At 40.3% G+C, this 13,585-nt stretch overlaps 1 protein-coding gene across 2 annotated transcripts in view; it reads left to right on the top strand.

Annotated features, from left to right (window-relative positions):
- Positions 1-10,890, top strand: part of LOC124259564 (abdominal ganglion neuropeptides L5-67-like) — a 40,759-nt gene extending 29,869 nt beyond the window's left edge. For both annotated transcript variants that reach the window (XM_046693713.1, XM_046693715.1), the window contains exons 3-4: positions 5,816-5,963; positions 10,169-10,890. In XM_046693713.1, the coding sequence (XP_046549669.1) occupies positions 5,816-5,963; positions 10,169-10,184 (164 nt within the window). In that variant the 3' untranslated portion in view covers positions 10,185-10,890. The remainder of the gene's footprint in view (positions 1-5,815; positions 5,964-10,168) is intronic.
- Positions 10,891-13,585: the final 2,695 nt, after the last annotated feature.

Genomic DNA, 13,585 nt, shown 5'->3' with positions numbered 1-13,585 from the left:
CGAACCATGCTTTTATGTTTTTTCACTCCTGTCAAACACATTGCTCCTTTAGAAAAACAAAGCATTTTTCATAATTACATGTCAAACATAAGGTCATGAAAGTCGGGAAAAGAATACAAAATACGCCATGCGAGTGAGTGAGTGAGTATGGATTTACGCCACAATTGGCAATACTCCAGCAATATCGAGGACACCAGAAATGAGCGTCACGCATTGGACCCATGTCGGGAATCAGCATAACGAGCGGACGTTTTACCTATAAGGCTACCCGACCACACCCGCAATGCGATTATTGTTGAAAGTTCATACACTTAGCTAGATTGAACATCCTACCTGTTTCTTTTCAATGGTATAGCAGTTTAGCGACCCAGTTGACAAAGAGATGACTCGAGTAGTTTGATTCTCCATGTTCTCCATTCTTCATAGGCTCGTTATTCCTGATTTCCCCTACCCAGGTGCTTGTCAATGTTGGGTCTGACCTTACTCACTCACACAGCAGACATAATGCTTTCGGCGTCCCCACTTTAGAACAATCTTCACACTCTCAAAAACACAACTCAAACATGGATGAAATTATATAAAAAGTCCATGTCGTGTCGCAGTTCCACACCTCTGTTAGTGTAATGTTGTGCGGTGTAGTATATTCCTAGTGTTAGTGTCCTGTAGTGAAGTATATTCCTATTGTTAGTGTCCTGTAGTGTAGTACATTCCTAGTGTTAGTGTACTGGGCTCTAGCATATTCCTAGAGATAATGTTGTGCGGTGCATTAACTCCTAGCTTGGGGATATGCGTCCAGTGTAACAGTTAAAACATAAAGAGGACAACAAGACAACAAGACGGAATTGTTCTACACTTGGTAACAGCTTAAACGACCCACCTGAATAACTTTATTAAGATGAAAGCGACAAATCCTGTGTCCCTTAATCATTAATCTTTGCACTATTCCAACAACATCAAGAACACGTGTTCATCTATCAACTATCAAATTCTGATGATAGCAGCAGGCATTCAAACATGGTTCAGATAACGGCTCAGGAATCCGTTATATGACCACATTATTTAGAAACGTTTACATAGAAATGTGTGTGAGAATCGTACGTGAGTGTGAGATTCGGTAATTGGCAGTATACAGATCTAGATATAAACATGTGTCTACTTTCGTTTTTAGGAGGAAGCTAAAATTAACTTGCTGGGTAATTTGATCATGCAGGAGGGACTCAAATTCGAGCTATGCAATTAAAATTATATAATACTGGTCCTTTTGATCATATTCTAATCATACAATCTTAAATAATATAACCATTTTATTCAGCTGGAAATGTTGACTAGTGTCGTTCATCTGTTTCATCTAAGAAGAGTGCTTTACAAAATCAATATTCAGGATTAAGCATACACCCATCAGCAATTTGCTTCTTGATCCTGACCCAGAAACAATACCAAGATTCAAAGGCTAATTATAACACACATTTTGATGGACATGTCATTAAATAATTCATGTGCATTTTGGGCCAATATTGGTTGTTCAGACATTCTTGGCACCAGTCACGGTCCGGGTTCAGTAATTTATGTTCATTGACATGAAAACCAGCGCTCCTTTGTGGACCTCAGGGATTACCTATTACAATAATGAAACAGTAGTGTGATACAATAGACAGGTTGCAAGACGGATGGCTTTTAAATTCTAAAATATCAACTTTGTCTTTATGTCAAGCAATATTTTAGCAGCTAAAGCATTTGATATGTTCATTTTTTTAAGTTTGACATGTTCGTTTGGAAATGTTCAAAGAGCGTCATACTAAGTTTGCTAAAAAATGATCACGGTAAAAACATGATAGGTCGCGGGTAAGATTTCTAAAGGTTATTTGGTATTAATTTGGAGGGCATTTCCTAATAAAAGACATCAGTGACTGAATGATACCCTACGCAATTCCCCATTTTGACAAGGCCATATGAACAATTGCCGTGGCTTTGCAAGTGTCTGTACGGGTGCCACTGGTTGGGATGGATACACTCTTATTACCATGAACACTTGGTATCACTACTATCTAATAGTTTTTTAAAATATATGAAAAGGCAACTTCAGATTAACCAATTTCGATTATCACCCGAACCGTTTTCCAATAGGAGAGTAAAAGGCAAAATGTGAACGGATCACTGAAAATCAGTTTTGACATTAGGTGTTCGCGAAAATGTTAATCATGTCCTCCTTTACACAATTTCCATAAGGAGTACGTGCTCGCTTTTGGCGACCCCTGTTCGGCATTATTCTTGCCAAAGTCGGCTGTATGTGAACAAACAGTTCTTGATCAGACAGCCCAGTGATAGAGAGACTGGACAAGACAAACCACTGACTCGAAAACTTCGTTGCTGATGACGCGTCGACATATAAACAAAACATTGATCTCGTTTTACAATGGAAAGAGACATCAAACCCCTTTGATTGGCCAAATTGGAATATGCATCTCAATCATAACTTTGATCCTTGAATATATTCAGGCAATATGCAAGGAACAAACATGGCTGTCATTGATAAAACAAACCATTGACAGCATGTGTCATTGTTATGTTTTTACGGTTTCGAGCCATTCCTTAACACACTTTTCCTTTAACGCTTTGACATATATTTTTTCCCCATCGAACGCTATGGAAATGCATTTGTGTGGTTGTTTAAGAGAAATACCCATGACGATTAAACAACATGGAGGTAGTACATAAGTCGAACATTATCACTCCTGGCTGAGCGTGCTAGTGACGTAGCCTCCGCCGTCTACAACACCAGAGAGAAAAGAACGATATTGTACATTTAATCGTTTCTTTTGATACTCACACAACATGGTTGAACGTCGATATGGCAAATACAATGTTTGCCTTTCACGTTTCCTCCCCGAAGTACTTTTCTGAATAACCGCACGATAAAGACATTGAATCTGTCAATAACGGTAATAGGGAATTAGTCAGTAATCGCGATAACGTTTAGTCCGACAAAACGGGACCATTGTTCAGACAAAAATGAACAGAAGCGTGAAATTCAAAATGGTGGACACATGCTAAGTTTCCGATCTGCTGGAGCAAACTTCCGGTTGGCGGTGGGCTCGCTGATTTCGTTCAACATTTCGACAAAACAATACCAAAACAATCGTATGGCAAGGAAAGCAGAACGAAATACCACCCGGAGCAACATGTTTCAGTGAGAGGAATAGATTTCTCAAAGACACGGATGAAGGGTATGACGTCATTCGAGGCAGCAAACACGAGGAGCTACGAAAATAGCCGGAAGTGGTCGATCTGTGTGTTTAGTTGGGCGATTCTGTTTAGAGCAACGCCGTGTAGTTAAGCACATTCGATCTACTCAACTTCGAGACACATTTCACACAGGATGGACCGAGACAATAGTGTATGCAAAAATGTACTTCGTAAGAATTCGTTTGACGACAAATGGAGCTTTATCGAGTGAGATATAATTACATATATTCAATCTACCCTCCTACAACAGACATTTCACACAGGAAGGAATCAGACAAAGGAAGAAATGGTAACCCAATTAAAGGTTTGGAATAATCACTTGAGTGAAAAAAGCGCCATTTCATGTGAAAAGAGTTATGTCAATCATACCTTAACGCGGATTTTCTCTTCAACGTGAAAACCGTACAAACGTATTGATGCTGGTAATGCCCATGGGACACGTCACTATTTGAAAAAATATGGATATGCTAAAATAGCAGAAACAATACTCCTCATGCATTTGAATGGTTGTTTTATGATCAAATTTCTAAAAAGAATATCAAAGGAATCAATGAACGTACAAAAATGGTGAAGGTGAGGAGAAATTGGGTTTAACGTCGTATTTAAGAATATTTCGCTCATATGACGACGTGCATGCGTGTGTTTGTGTATGTGCGGCTGCTTGTACTAGTCCAGACTTAAGCTGGTTTTATAGTGCTAGCCCACTGAGATACCATGCCGCGGTGAAGCATGAATACCCGACTCAGACACATTATACTGACTCCGAGCCGACCAGTCCTTGTTGTACCCATTAATGCCGAGCGCCAGGCAGGGACCAACAAGTACCATATTTTAACGTATTTTGGTATGACGCGACCGGGGATCTCAGGGCGGACGCTCTAACCACTACACCACGGAGGTGGAAAATGTACATCTTCATCAATGACACCCACTGGGTTTAATTTCAACAAACATGTGTTTTTTCGGTTCATCACTACGGTATTTAAAAATTTCACGATTTTCATTCAATTCAAACCGCCCATTGGGGTGAAGGCCCAAAGCACCTCATAATTAGCGTGATGACCAAAGATGGCATCAGGAAAACTTGCTGAAGGTATCCGTTATATAAAAATCTTGACGATCTTGATCTCCGTTATTTATTTGCATTCAATTATTCGGGAAAAAAAGTGTTAAAAATTCTAATTCTAATTCAGGGAGACAAAACCATAAGAGCGGAATGTTAGTCTCAAGTGCGGAATGGCTGACGTCTTTTCAACAGTATATGCATACATTTCCGCGAAATTTGTTGGCCAGAAAATGAAACATTACTGACTCCGGTAAGACGTTTAATGTCTGTGACAGCAGTTGACGAGAGATAACCTTTAAAAGAACTCTTAGGATAACCTTTAAGCTTCGAATACTATCATCCTGGTTCCTGAGTCCTAGCGTATTTGAATTGTCAATTTGACATCGATCAAATCCTGTTACATATCACAGAGATGAAATATTTCATATCCCACTCAATCGACGGTAACCCAAAGCAATAGAATAATCATTGCGTTTCTTTAGTCCTGAAGATAAACGTCAAACTTATAGATAAACGTGCACTTACACAAAGACGCTTTCAACACACGCGTCCATAACCACCGTAATAACTGTAGACTACTTTGATCAAGTTAATGTCGTACTGTGATTGTGCAGTGACCTTCCTTATAGACATTTTTATAACGTCATCACTTCAGGTGTGACATTGTTTAGTTACAGCTGTCAACGTTAGAAAGGGATATAGATCTCTCGCGTACTTTCGCATGGCCGATGTAATGTTGATATTAAAGTAATACGTTGGACGTGTGTTTGTGGATTATGCACAGGAGTGGCTTGATGTGCTGAACAAGAAAGAGGTTCTGAATAAGTGAAGTGTTGTAGTGAAATTAATTGATGTACTAAAATTGTCGTATTGTACAGAATTTTGGGGATGTACCACAAAAGCGTAGTGATGGATGTACTAATTTAAATGAAGTGTTGTACTGACAAAAATGAAGTGCTGTACACAAATTGATGGATTTGCTGGATTAAATGAAGACTAGTGTTATATTGACAAAAATGAAGTACTGTACACAAACTGTTGGATGCGCTTAAAACATAGAAGCAGTGTCCTGAAATTGATAGGTACAATGGAAATATGGAGGATTGTACTAAAATTGATAGATGTACATTAAAATGAACTTAAAACATTGAAGAGGAGAAGTGAAATTGATAGATGTACTGAATAAATGTAGTTTGCACTAAAGATAATGGTTGTACTGAAAAATGAACTGTTTTACCTAACATTATGTATGTATTGAATTAAATGAAGTGTTGTACTGAATTTGACATGTTGTATGAGTGTGTGTAAAAAGAACTAAAAACAATCACGCAACAACAAAATTATTACGTGGTCGACCCCTTACCAAATCGTACTCATAAATACGGTGTTGTGATACCTGACCCAAGTGGAGCGTGAGAGAGAGCTCAGCTAGAGATTGGTACTCTACATACATACATGAAGCTTCATTTTAATGATTTACATTTCAACTGGTGTTTGTTTTTGCAGATTCATCAAACCACTCCCCCGAGCCTGCTTCTTCATCGTATGAGATTCCTATAGAAAAACTAGAGACACGCAGTGACGGCAGTGTTCTCAGGCTTCTCGACAGACTCTGCACGGAGTCCAATGTCCCTGGCTTCAGGAAATGTTTGTGGTATGTCATATCTCTCACCTTCTCAATGGAACGTGATTCCCTTACAGGTGTTCTCACGCGTGTCACATGGATGCAAACACCTTCAAGTGGTACACACGCACCAAAAGCAACAGTTAATTTGTTAATATTATTTTTACACATTTTCGTTTCTTTCGTTTTATTCTGCCGTCATATCACTTAGTCATACAGGTGATAAGGAGTAACATTTGTTTTGTTGACAAACAACAAATAATAAACAAACGTCAACATCGAAATTGGAATGAATATGTTAGTAAAAAATCACATCTTTTGTAAAGCGTACTGTATGAAGATAACCGAAATAATATGGAAATGGAAACCATATGGGAAGATATTTCAGAATCCACAAAGTGAAAAACTACTGCTGGCGAGATAATGAAAAAACATACGCACTGACATTTGAACCCGCGAATTTTATGTGTTCGGTCAGTCCATAATAAAGGCAAATGTTTTCCTAATTTAGAGTTGCTGGGTGTCGTTGGGCAACAATTACTGAAAACTGGGTAAGTAATGGCAGAGTTACCTGGGGAGCAGTAAATGGTTACCATTTTCTTAAACACCTCATGTTTTTACTGATTTTCATCACTATTTCGCAATTTACGCCCAATTGAATCGGTTTCTGTTTATAATGGAGGGAAAATCTCGCTTTTGACATTTCTATTCTGAAAGACAATTCATGTCGGACAAACACACGGATGACTGGTATCTGGGCAGTAAAAAACACAGCTAATCGTTTACAATGAGTGACTGAAGTGAACGGCCATATTGGTCATGTCGAATCGACATGGCGCATTGAACTCAGCGAGCTGCCCGTCAGACACTACGACGCCCCCTGTTCTATGGAAATGGACTCTTCCGGAACACGCCAAAAAGACCCTAGTACGAAAACCCGGTGTTCACGCCAATTTTCCCGCCATCTATAGTATCACGCAGAATGTAACGAGGTGTGACGTCACGTCCGTGATGCGCCACCATGGTCTGCATGGTCTGTGAACGTGATGGATGCAACTCGATAAAAATCAAAACCACTTACGTAAAATGTAGTCTTCTCGAAGTCTTGTCCTTTATTTATCACTATTTCTGCTTTTATACCTAATGGTAAGAGACGGCACCATCCTTTTATTGTTCCCGTCACGGGCAAAGACCTATTAACGTTACTGTCTCACTCCTAACCTTCAGTGCAAAGGGTTAAAAGTCTAGACAATGTTTTGTTGCCTTTACGACTATTGTGAACGGTCGACTGCAAATGTGTCTATGGATATGTTCTTGGCTTGTTCCACGAAAATGTAAGGAAAAGAAACAAAACCCCTCCTACATACATAGGTTGGTTTTATGCGCCATTTTGTAATATCCTAGCAATATCATAGCGGACGACACCGGAAATTGACCAAACCCATTGTACCAGTGAGGAGAATTGAACCGTGGCTTCGGTGTGAAGGACGAACGTTTTATCTACCTGGGTACCTCATTACCTAGGTAATCGTGATAAATTATTGAAAGCACAGTATGATCTACGGTTCCGAGCATATCGTAAGAACGTGTTTATGAATTACTTCAATAGTCATAACATTAGGTGTTCGCGAAACACAAACACCGACAGAACAAATATTGTTACACAATACATATCAAAATGAAGCAAAACACGCTTTATATTTTAAATTTGTATTTAATGATTATCATGTAAGGAACATCTTAAAGCAGAGCTTTAAGCAGAAAACAAACATGAAAATAAACATGGTTAATGCTTTGAAGATACAAATTTGCAGAGAAACAAGGTTTCAAATTTTCACCAAAGCAACCAGTTCTTGCAGCGAACTATTGGTCCAGCTAGAGTTATTAATTGTTTTCAATTGGCACTGCAAGACTTGGATGTTGCCTGAAACTGGTTATAACTCAAAAGCTTATTCCATAGTGTGGGTATTATTCCACAAATATACAGAAACAACCCACGTAGAAAATCATTCGTCAATCTCCTCCGTGGCACGTTAAAGAATATGTCGATGGATGGTTTCACACTAATAGAAAATCCCACGTCTCGTTGTCTTCTCGTTTGAGAACTTCAAATGACAAGCGCTCAATATGGATTCCATCGTCGTGTTTAAAACTTCATATTTGTCTACAGGCTTTTCTTGCGCTGATCACATTGGCGTAGACAGGAGATTGTCAAGGGAGCATCGTTTTGACCAAATTACATTACAGGTCCAAATACGATACTTTTCATATTCAACAACCGGTCTAGGGAGCCTTCCTTGCCTCCGTTGTTCCCCAATGACGGATTATTTGCGACGTGTTATGAATAACAAGTTCTCCCTTGTGTGTTGGGAAACGTGCCGACACACATACCAATATGCCCATCCTGTCCTTTATAGTCCAACAGATTTATTCCGACTAAAGATGTGGGTGACAATTAAATAATGACTGCACCCTTGAGGGTAATGGCGACTTCCTTTGAGATGCGATATTAGTCTTCTGTCAACGTTTACATCGTTCTCTTGTCAACTACACCTCCTCGTCAATATTCACGTTTGACCATTTGATGCTCATCGGATTGATGTAATTCTATTTGGACAACTGCGGAACATTTGCGTATTAAATCCTGAGCAAAGATAACTTTGGGATTGCAAACCAGATTAAGCCTACGGTCACGGGAAGCTATGAACCTCTGTAGAATATTGAGATTATTTCTTAATGAATCTGCAACTGAGGTGAAGGATTACAAAGTTTGTTGAGAATTACAGTACTGATAGCAACACAAACACGTTCAAGGGTGCGAAGCATTTGTGAACACTGCCAAACTTTCTCTGTGAGAATATGACGACAGTGCGTTTGTTTTTGCGCATGTCTATACGTACCGTAGCCGTTTCTTGTTCTTTTTTAAGAAACATTTGTCCGTCTCGTGTGTTACGTCATCACACGAGTGGGTGGGTGAGTGCTATGTTTCGCCGCAGCTATTCACGGTGAATCAAAGAAAGGAGCTAACTTAGTGATTAAAATTAACAAAATGATCACAATGAGGTTTAAATCCTTTAAATCCAGCATTTTGTGGTGGAGGATTTTCTTCTTGCAACCGATTTACAAGTATATATACAGTCATCAAGAATAGATGGATCGCCATATTGTATATTTGAACTTGACATTAACATGTATATCAACAGCAGACTTGAGAAAAGTTAATCGTTGAATACTCCATCGGGGCATGTTGTTTCGAGTCTGTCATTAGTGTCTAGTTTAGAACGCCTTTTATTTTTTCAGTTAGAGATGATAATGTGTTACACATGTATTTGCACCTACATTTCATACCTACCACTGAACATGTATATCAACAGCAATCTGAAGAATGGAATTGTTAAATCTTCATCGGTGCACTATATTTCGAGACCGCTTCTGTCATTAGTGTCTTGTTAAGCATGCGTGCTATTTATTCAATCAGGAAGGGAATATATTTTGCATATATCTTTGCACCTACATGTGATATTTACCAAGTCTTCTTAACGGTTGTGAGAGATTAGAATCTGACTGGTTCAAAATTTAGGTAAATGAATTGGACCTTTCACTGCGTATGAATACTTTCCTATATCAGCATATTTGTTTCTCAATCCTCAAGTTAGAACAAACCAGTGCCATTCAGCTTAGGAGAACGGATACCACAACATTTTGGGTTTGATCAATACCTATCAGCACAATTTCAATTTAGTTTTTTTTTCACAGTACTGTTTACCCAATCTGTTTGAGTATTCGATGCCCGGAAATTTAAAATATAAAACCTTTCGCAAACGCCGTGGGTGCAGAATTAAATTTCCTGGTTTCATGATTATAATCTGAATACACATCTTGCCGCGGTTAGCTGCGAGACTGCTGGTGTGGCGTTAAGCAAAATATTCTCAAAATGCACATACCGATTCCTGTAATTGTCGTTCTTTCGAATCTAGACCCGGTTAGAATTGATCTTCAGTAACCCATGCTTGTCGTAAGAGGCGACTAACGGGATCGGGTTGGCCAGGCTCGCTGACTTGGTTGACACATGTCACTGTATCCCAATTGCATAGATCGATGCTCATGCTGTTGATCACTGGACTGTCTGGTCCAGACTCGATTAGTAACTGGAATATTGCTGCGTGGGGCGTAAAACTAAACTAACTCATACTCACTGTCATGTCTACATCGTTCTCATTTTTTTCCGTTTCCAGGAACAAACGCAAGTAAGATGCTGAGTCAGCGACCATAGCTGCGACCGGAAGGGAAAGACCCCATTGTTTCAAGCCATCACAAGCTCTACCCCTATGACGTAGGCCTGACGTCATCCTTATGCGATGTTTACGTCACTCCTCTCTGACAGTCACCTTCATGAACTATATTCAGACGCGAATGATCCTTCAAAGACACTACAATTCAGCTATTGTAAATTTGTGATAATATTTATATCTCAGGAGAAACTGCACCAACATTACAAGGTCGTCCATTAAATAACTCAGTCGAAGATACATCTAATGTCCGATCCGCAGGATGATCATTTGATCGTGTGCTGGCATGTAGTGTTAACGTTGGATGACGGTATATACATCTATCACAAGACGTTACCACACCGACGTGCTTCAGTTAAGGAAACAAAGATTCCTGTAAGGAATTTGTTTCGGAGCTGAATGTGACGCTATTAGATTCTGACCCCATACGATTTCAATGGAATTTTCACACAAGAATGGTAATGTAGATAACACTGATATAGACCATATCTGCCACGTTTACCTTTCCGCCAGATTAACGCTACATGCCACGTACACGACAGTACCTATTGCCCAGCCAGGTTTTGATCGGATATGTTGCCCAGTTGAGCTCAACCAGATGTGATCATGTGACCAAGTGATCCCCTCTGTTTCACAGTGTTCATTTGACAATAAACATGTGATGGATGGTTCCGTGTTCCTTCGTGTATGTTATCAACAAGCTGTCATGTGACTGTGTTTGTTTGTTTGTTGTTGAACGCCGCACTCAGCAATATTCAAGCTATATGGAAGCGGTCTGTAAATAAGCGAGTCTGGACCAGACAATCCAGTGATCAACAGTGTGAGCAGCGCCTGAGAGTGAGCTCAGGGCTGGTTAGTTGGTTTGTTGGTTGACATGTGTCAACCAAGTCAACGAGCCCGACCACCCGATCCCGTTGGTCGCCCCTTACGACACGCATGGGTTACTGAAGACCAATTCTTACCCGGATCTACACGGGTCGTGAGATGAGGGAGGCGTGGGCAGAGAGTGACTAAGAGGGGGAGGCGTTAGCAGTGTGTGCAGCAAGATTATACTTGTCTTACAGTACCCAGACGCCAGAGCACACACAGTTATACAATGATCTGCTGCAGCTAGCACTATCATACTTATACCACAGTATTCAGTAGCTACCATGACCATACTTATGCCACAGTATTCAGTAGCTACCATATCATACTTATACCACAGTAACCGGTAGCAAGTATGGTCATACTTACACTGTAGTATCCAGTAGCCCCCACGACCATACGTATGCCACAGTATTCGTAGCATGCACGACAGCGACAGATATGTTTATACTGTATGATACAAACACACAATACCAAGGGGAAACGATCTTCATGTACCTTCATATGATTGTACCTTCATATGATTTCTGTCAAAAGTCTGTTGGTTTGCGAGTTACCTAACAAATATGACGGGTGCCCATATTTTATCTCAAATCAGCATTTCTTCTGTGAGGCGACAAGATGACTGAGAAGGAACTGACAGTTTGTAAACTTGTGTCAGAAGTCACACGATCATTTTGATTCCACCAGTTTTCAAAAAGACATGCATTGGTGAGCGCATGAGATGATTCGTGGGAAAGTAGTCTAGTAGGTGCGGCAGCGTATAAGATGTTGAATTGTAAAGTAGGCGAGTGAGAGTATGAGAAGTTGCAAGGTTAATGGACGAGTGGGCAAGTGAGCCTTCAGTAGAAACTAGTGATTGACAACATGAACATCAACTTACACAGTTGGGATATGACGACATGCATCAACCAGGTCAGCGAGTTTGACCACCCGATCCCGTTAGTTGCCTCATACGTGAAGTATGGGTTGTTAAAAATCCATTCTAACCCGGACACGATCTGACATATGAGGAAGTCATGGTATGTGTCCGCGGCAGCAACTGTTGTATCCATTGAATATCACTGAAACCCATATCCCTCACTAATGCTTCTCACCACTAAATTAGCTTTCTTCGTATAACTAACCTGTTTATTAATCACAATACAAATGAGTGAGTGAGTTTAGTTTTACGCCGCACTCAGCAATATTCCAGCTGTTTGGCAGCTATCTGTAAATAATCGAGTCTGGACCAGTGATCAACATCATGAGCATCGATCAACGCTCTTGGGAACCGATGACATGTGTCAACCAAGTCAGCGAGCCTGACCACCTCACAAGACAAATGGCTACGTCAACAACACCAAACCTGCACATACAACTCATGAAAATCTTCTGTCGACACTGTTGGAAATGTGATACGTCCGCAGTATGTGAGTAAGTGAGTGAGTTTAGTTTTACGACACATTTGGCAATATTCCAGCAATATCACTGCGGTGGAGACCAGAAATGGGCTTCACACATTGTGCCCATGTGTGGAGTCGAACCCGGACTTTGGCCCGTAATATGTAGACAACCAGTAGTGTTCGAAAGGGATAACACCCTCAATAACTGCACCTGATCATTAAAGGACTGTGTCATATACCTAGATTGTAGATATATCAAATATGAAAAATATTTATTTGTAGACCAAGTGACCTACATTTTTATCAGACTACAATTTTGTCATAACATTTAACAACATTCTAATAACCATGATCCATTTGCCCAACAATCTCGGTGCTGTACAGTCTCGGTCATGTTTTCGTTTCGGGATACCATTCCATTACGCTAGGTGTATAATGTATCAAATGTAAAACCACTATCAAATCAAGAATCCTCTTGTGGGAAATATATTCTCAACGTATTGACATGCCATGTCAAGCAGTTCGGTATTTGTGAAGCAATCCGTAAGAAAACAACTTTTTAGTGTTGACACAGTCTCAGTCGGGATCACTGAGATAGCTAATCAGGGCGGAATATAGTTAGACGTGTGCGAACTGGTTCCTTCACCAAATAAAATGCAAGAATATTTTTCAATTCCTTGTACATGTTCACAGATCTCGCTTTTGGCCATATTCTCAAGGTCCGAGGCCCCGTTTATTCCACTGATTCTTCAAACTGACATTCCTTTCTCAAATGAACCATTTTTGTGATATGCCGTTGTGACACCATGTAGTGTCCCCGAACAAAACATTTCATATCCAACAACTCATGACGGAGTCCCGCATCATGGCCTGTAATGTGTATGGCGCCCCGGAGTCTCACATCATACCCTTTAACAACCTGGACGACAACCTGGAGCATCGCATCATGACTTATAAAACGTACAGGGACCCGGTACCCCGCAGCTTGGCCTGTAACGTGTATGACGACTCGGTGCCTCGCATCATGGCCTGTAAAGTGTGTGACGACCGGGTAACTCGCAGCTTGGCCTGTAAAGTGTATGACGACCCGGTGCCTCGCATCATGGCCTAT

Source organism: Haliotis rubra, unplaced genomic scaffold, assembly GCF_003918875.1.
Source record: "Haliotis rubra isolate DU_JTF1 unplaced genomic scaffold, ASM391887v1 Scf73, whole genome shotgun sequence".
Lineage (NCBI taxonomy): Eukaryota > Metazoa > Mollusca > Gastropoda > Lepetellida > Haliotidae > Haliotis > Haliotis rubra.
Note: the sequence above shows the minus strand (reverse complement) of the source record. Positions and strands in the feature narration are given on the sequence as shown.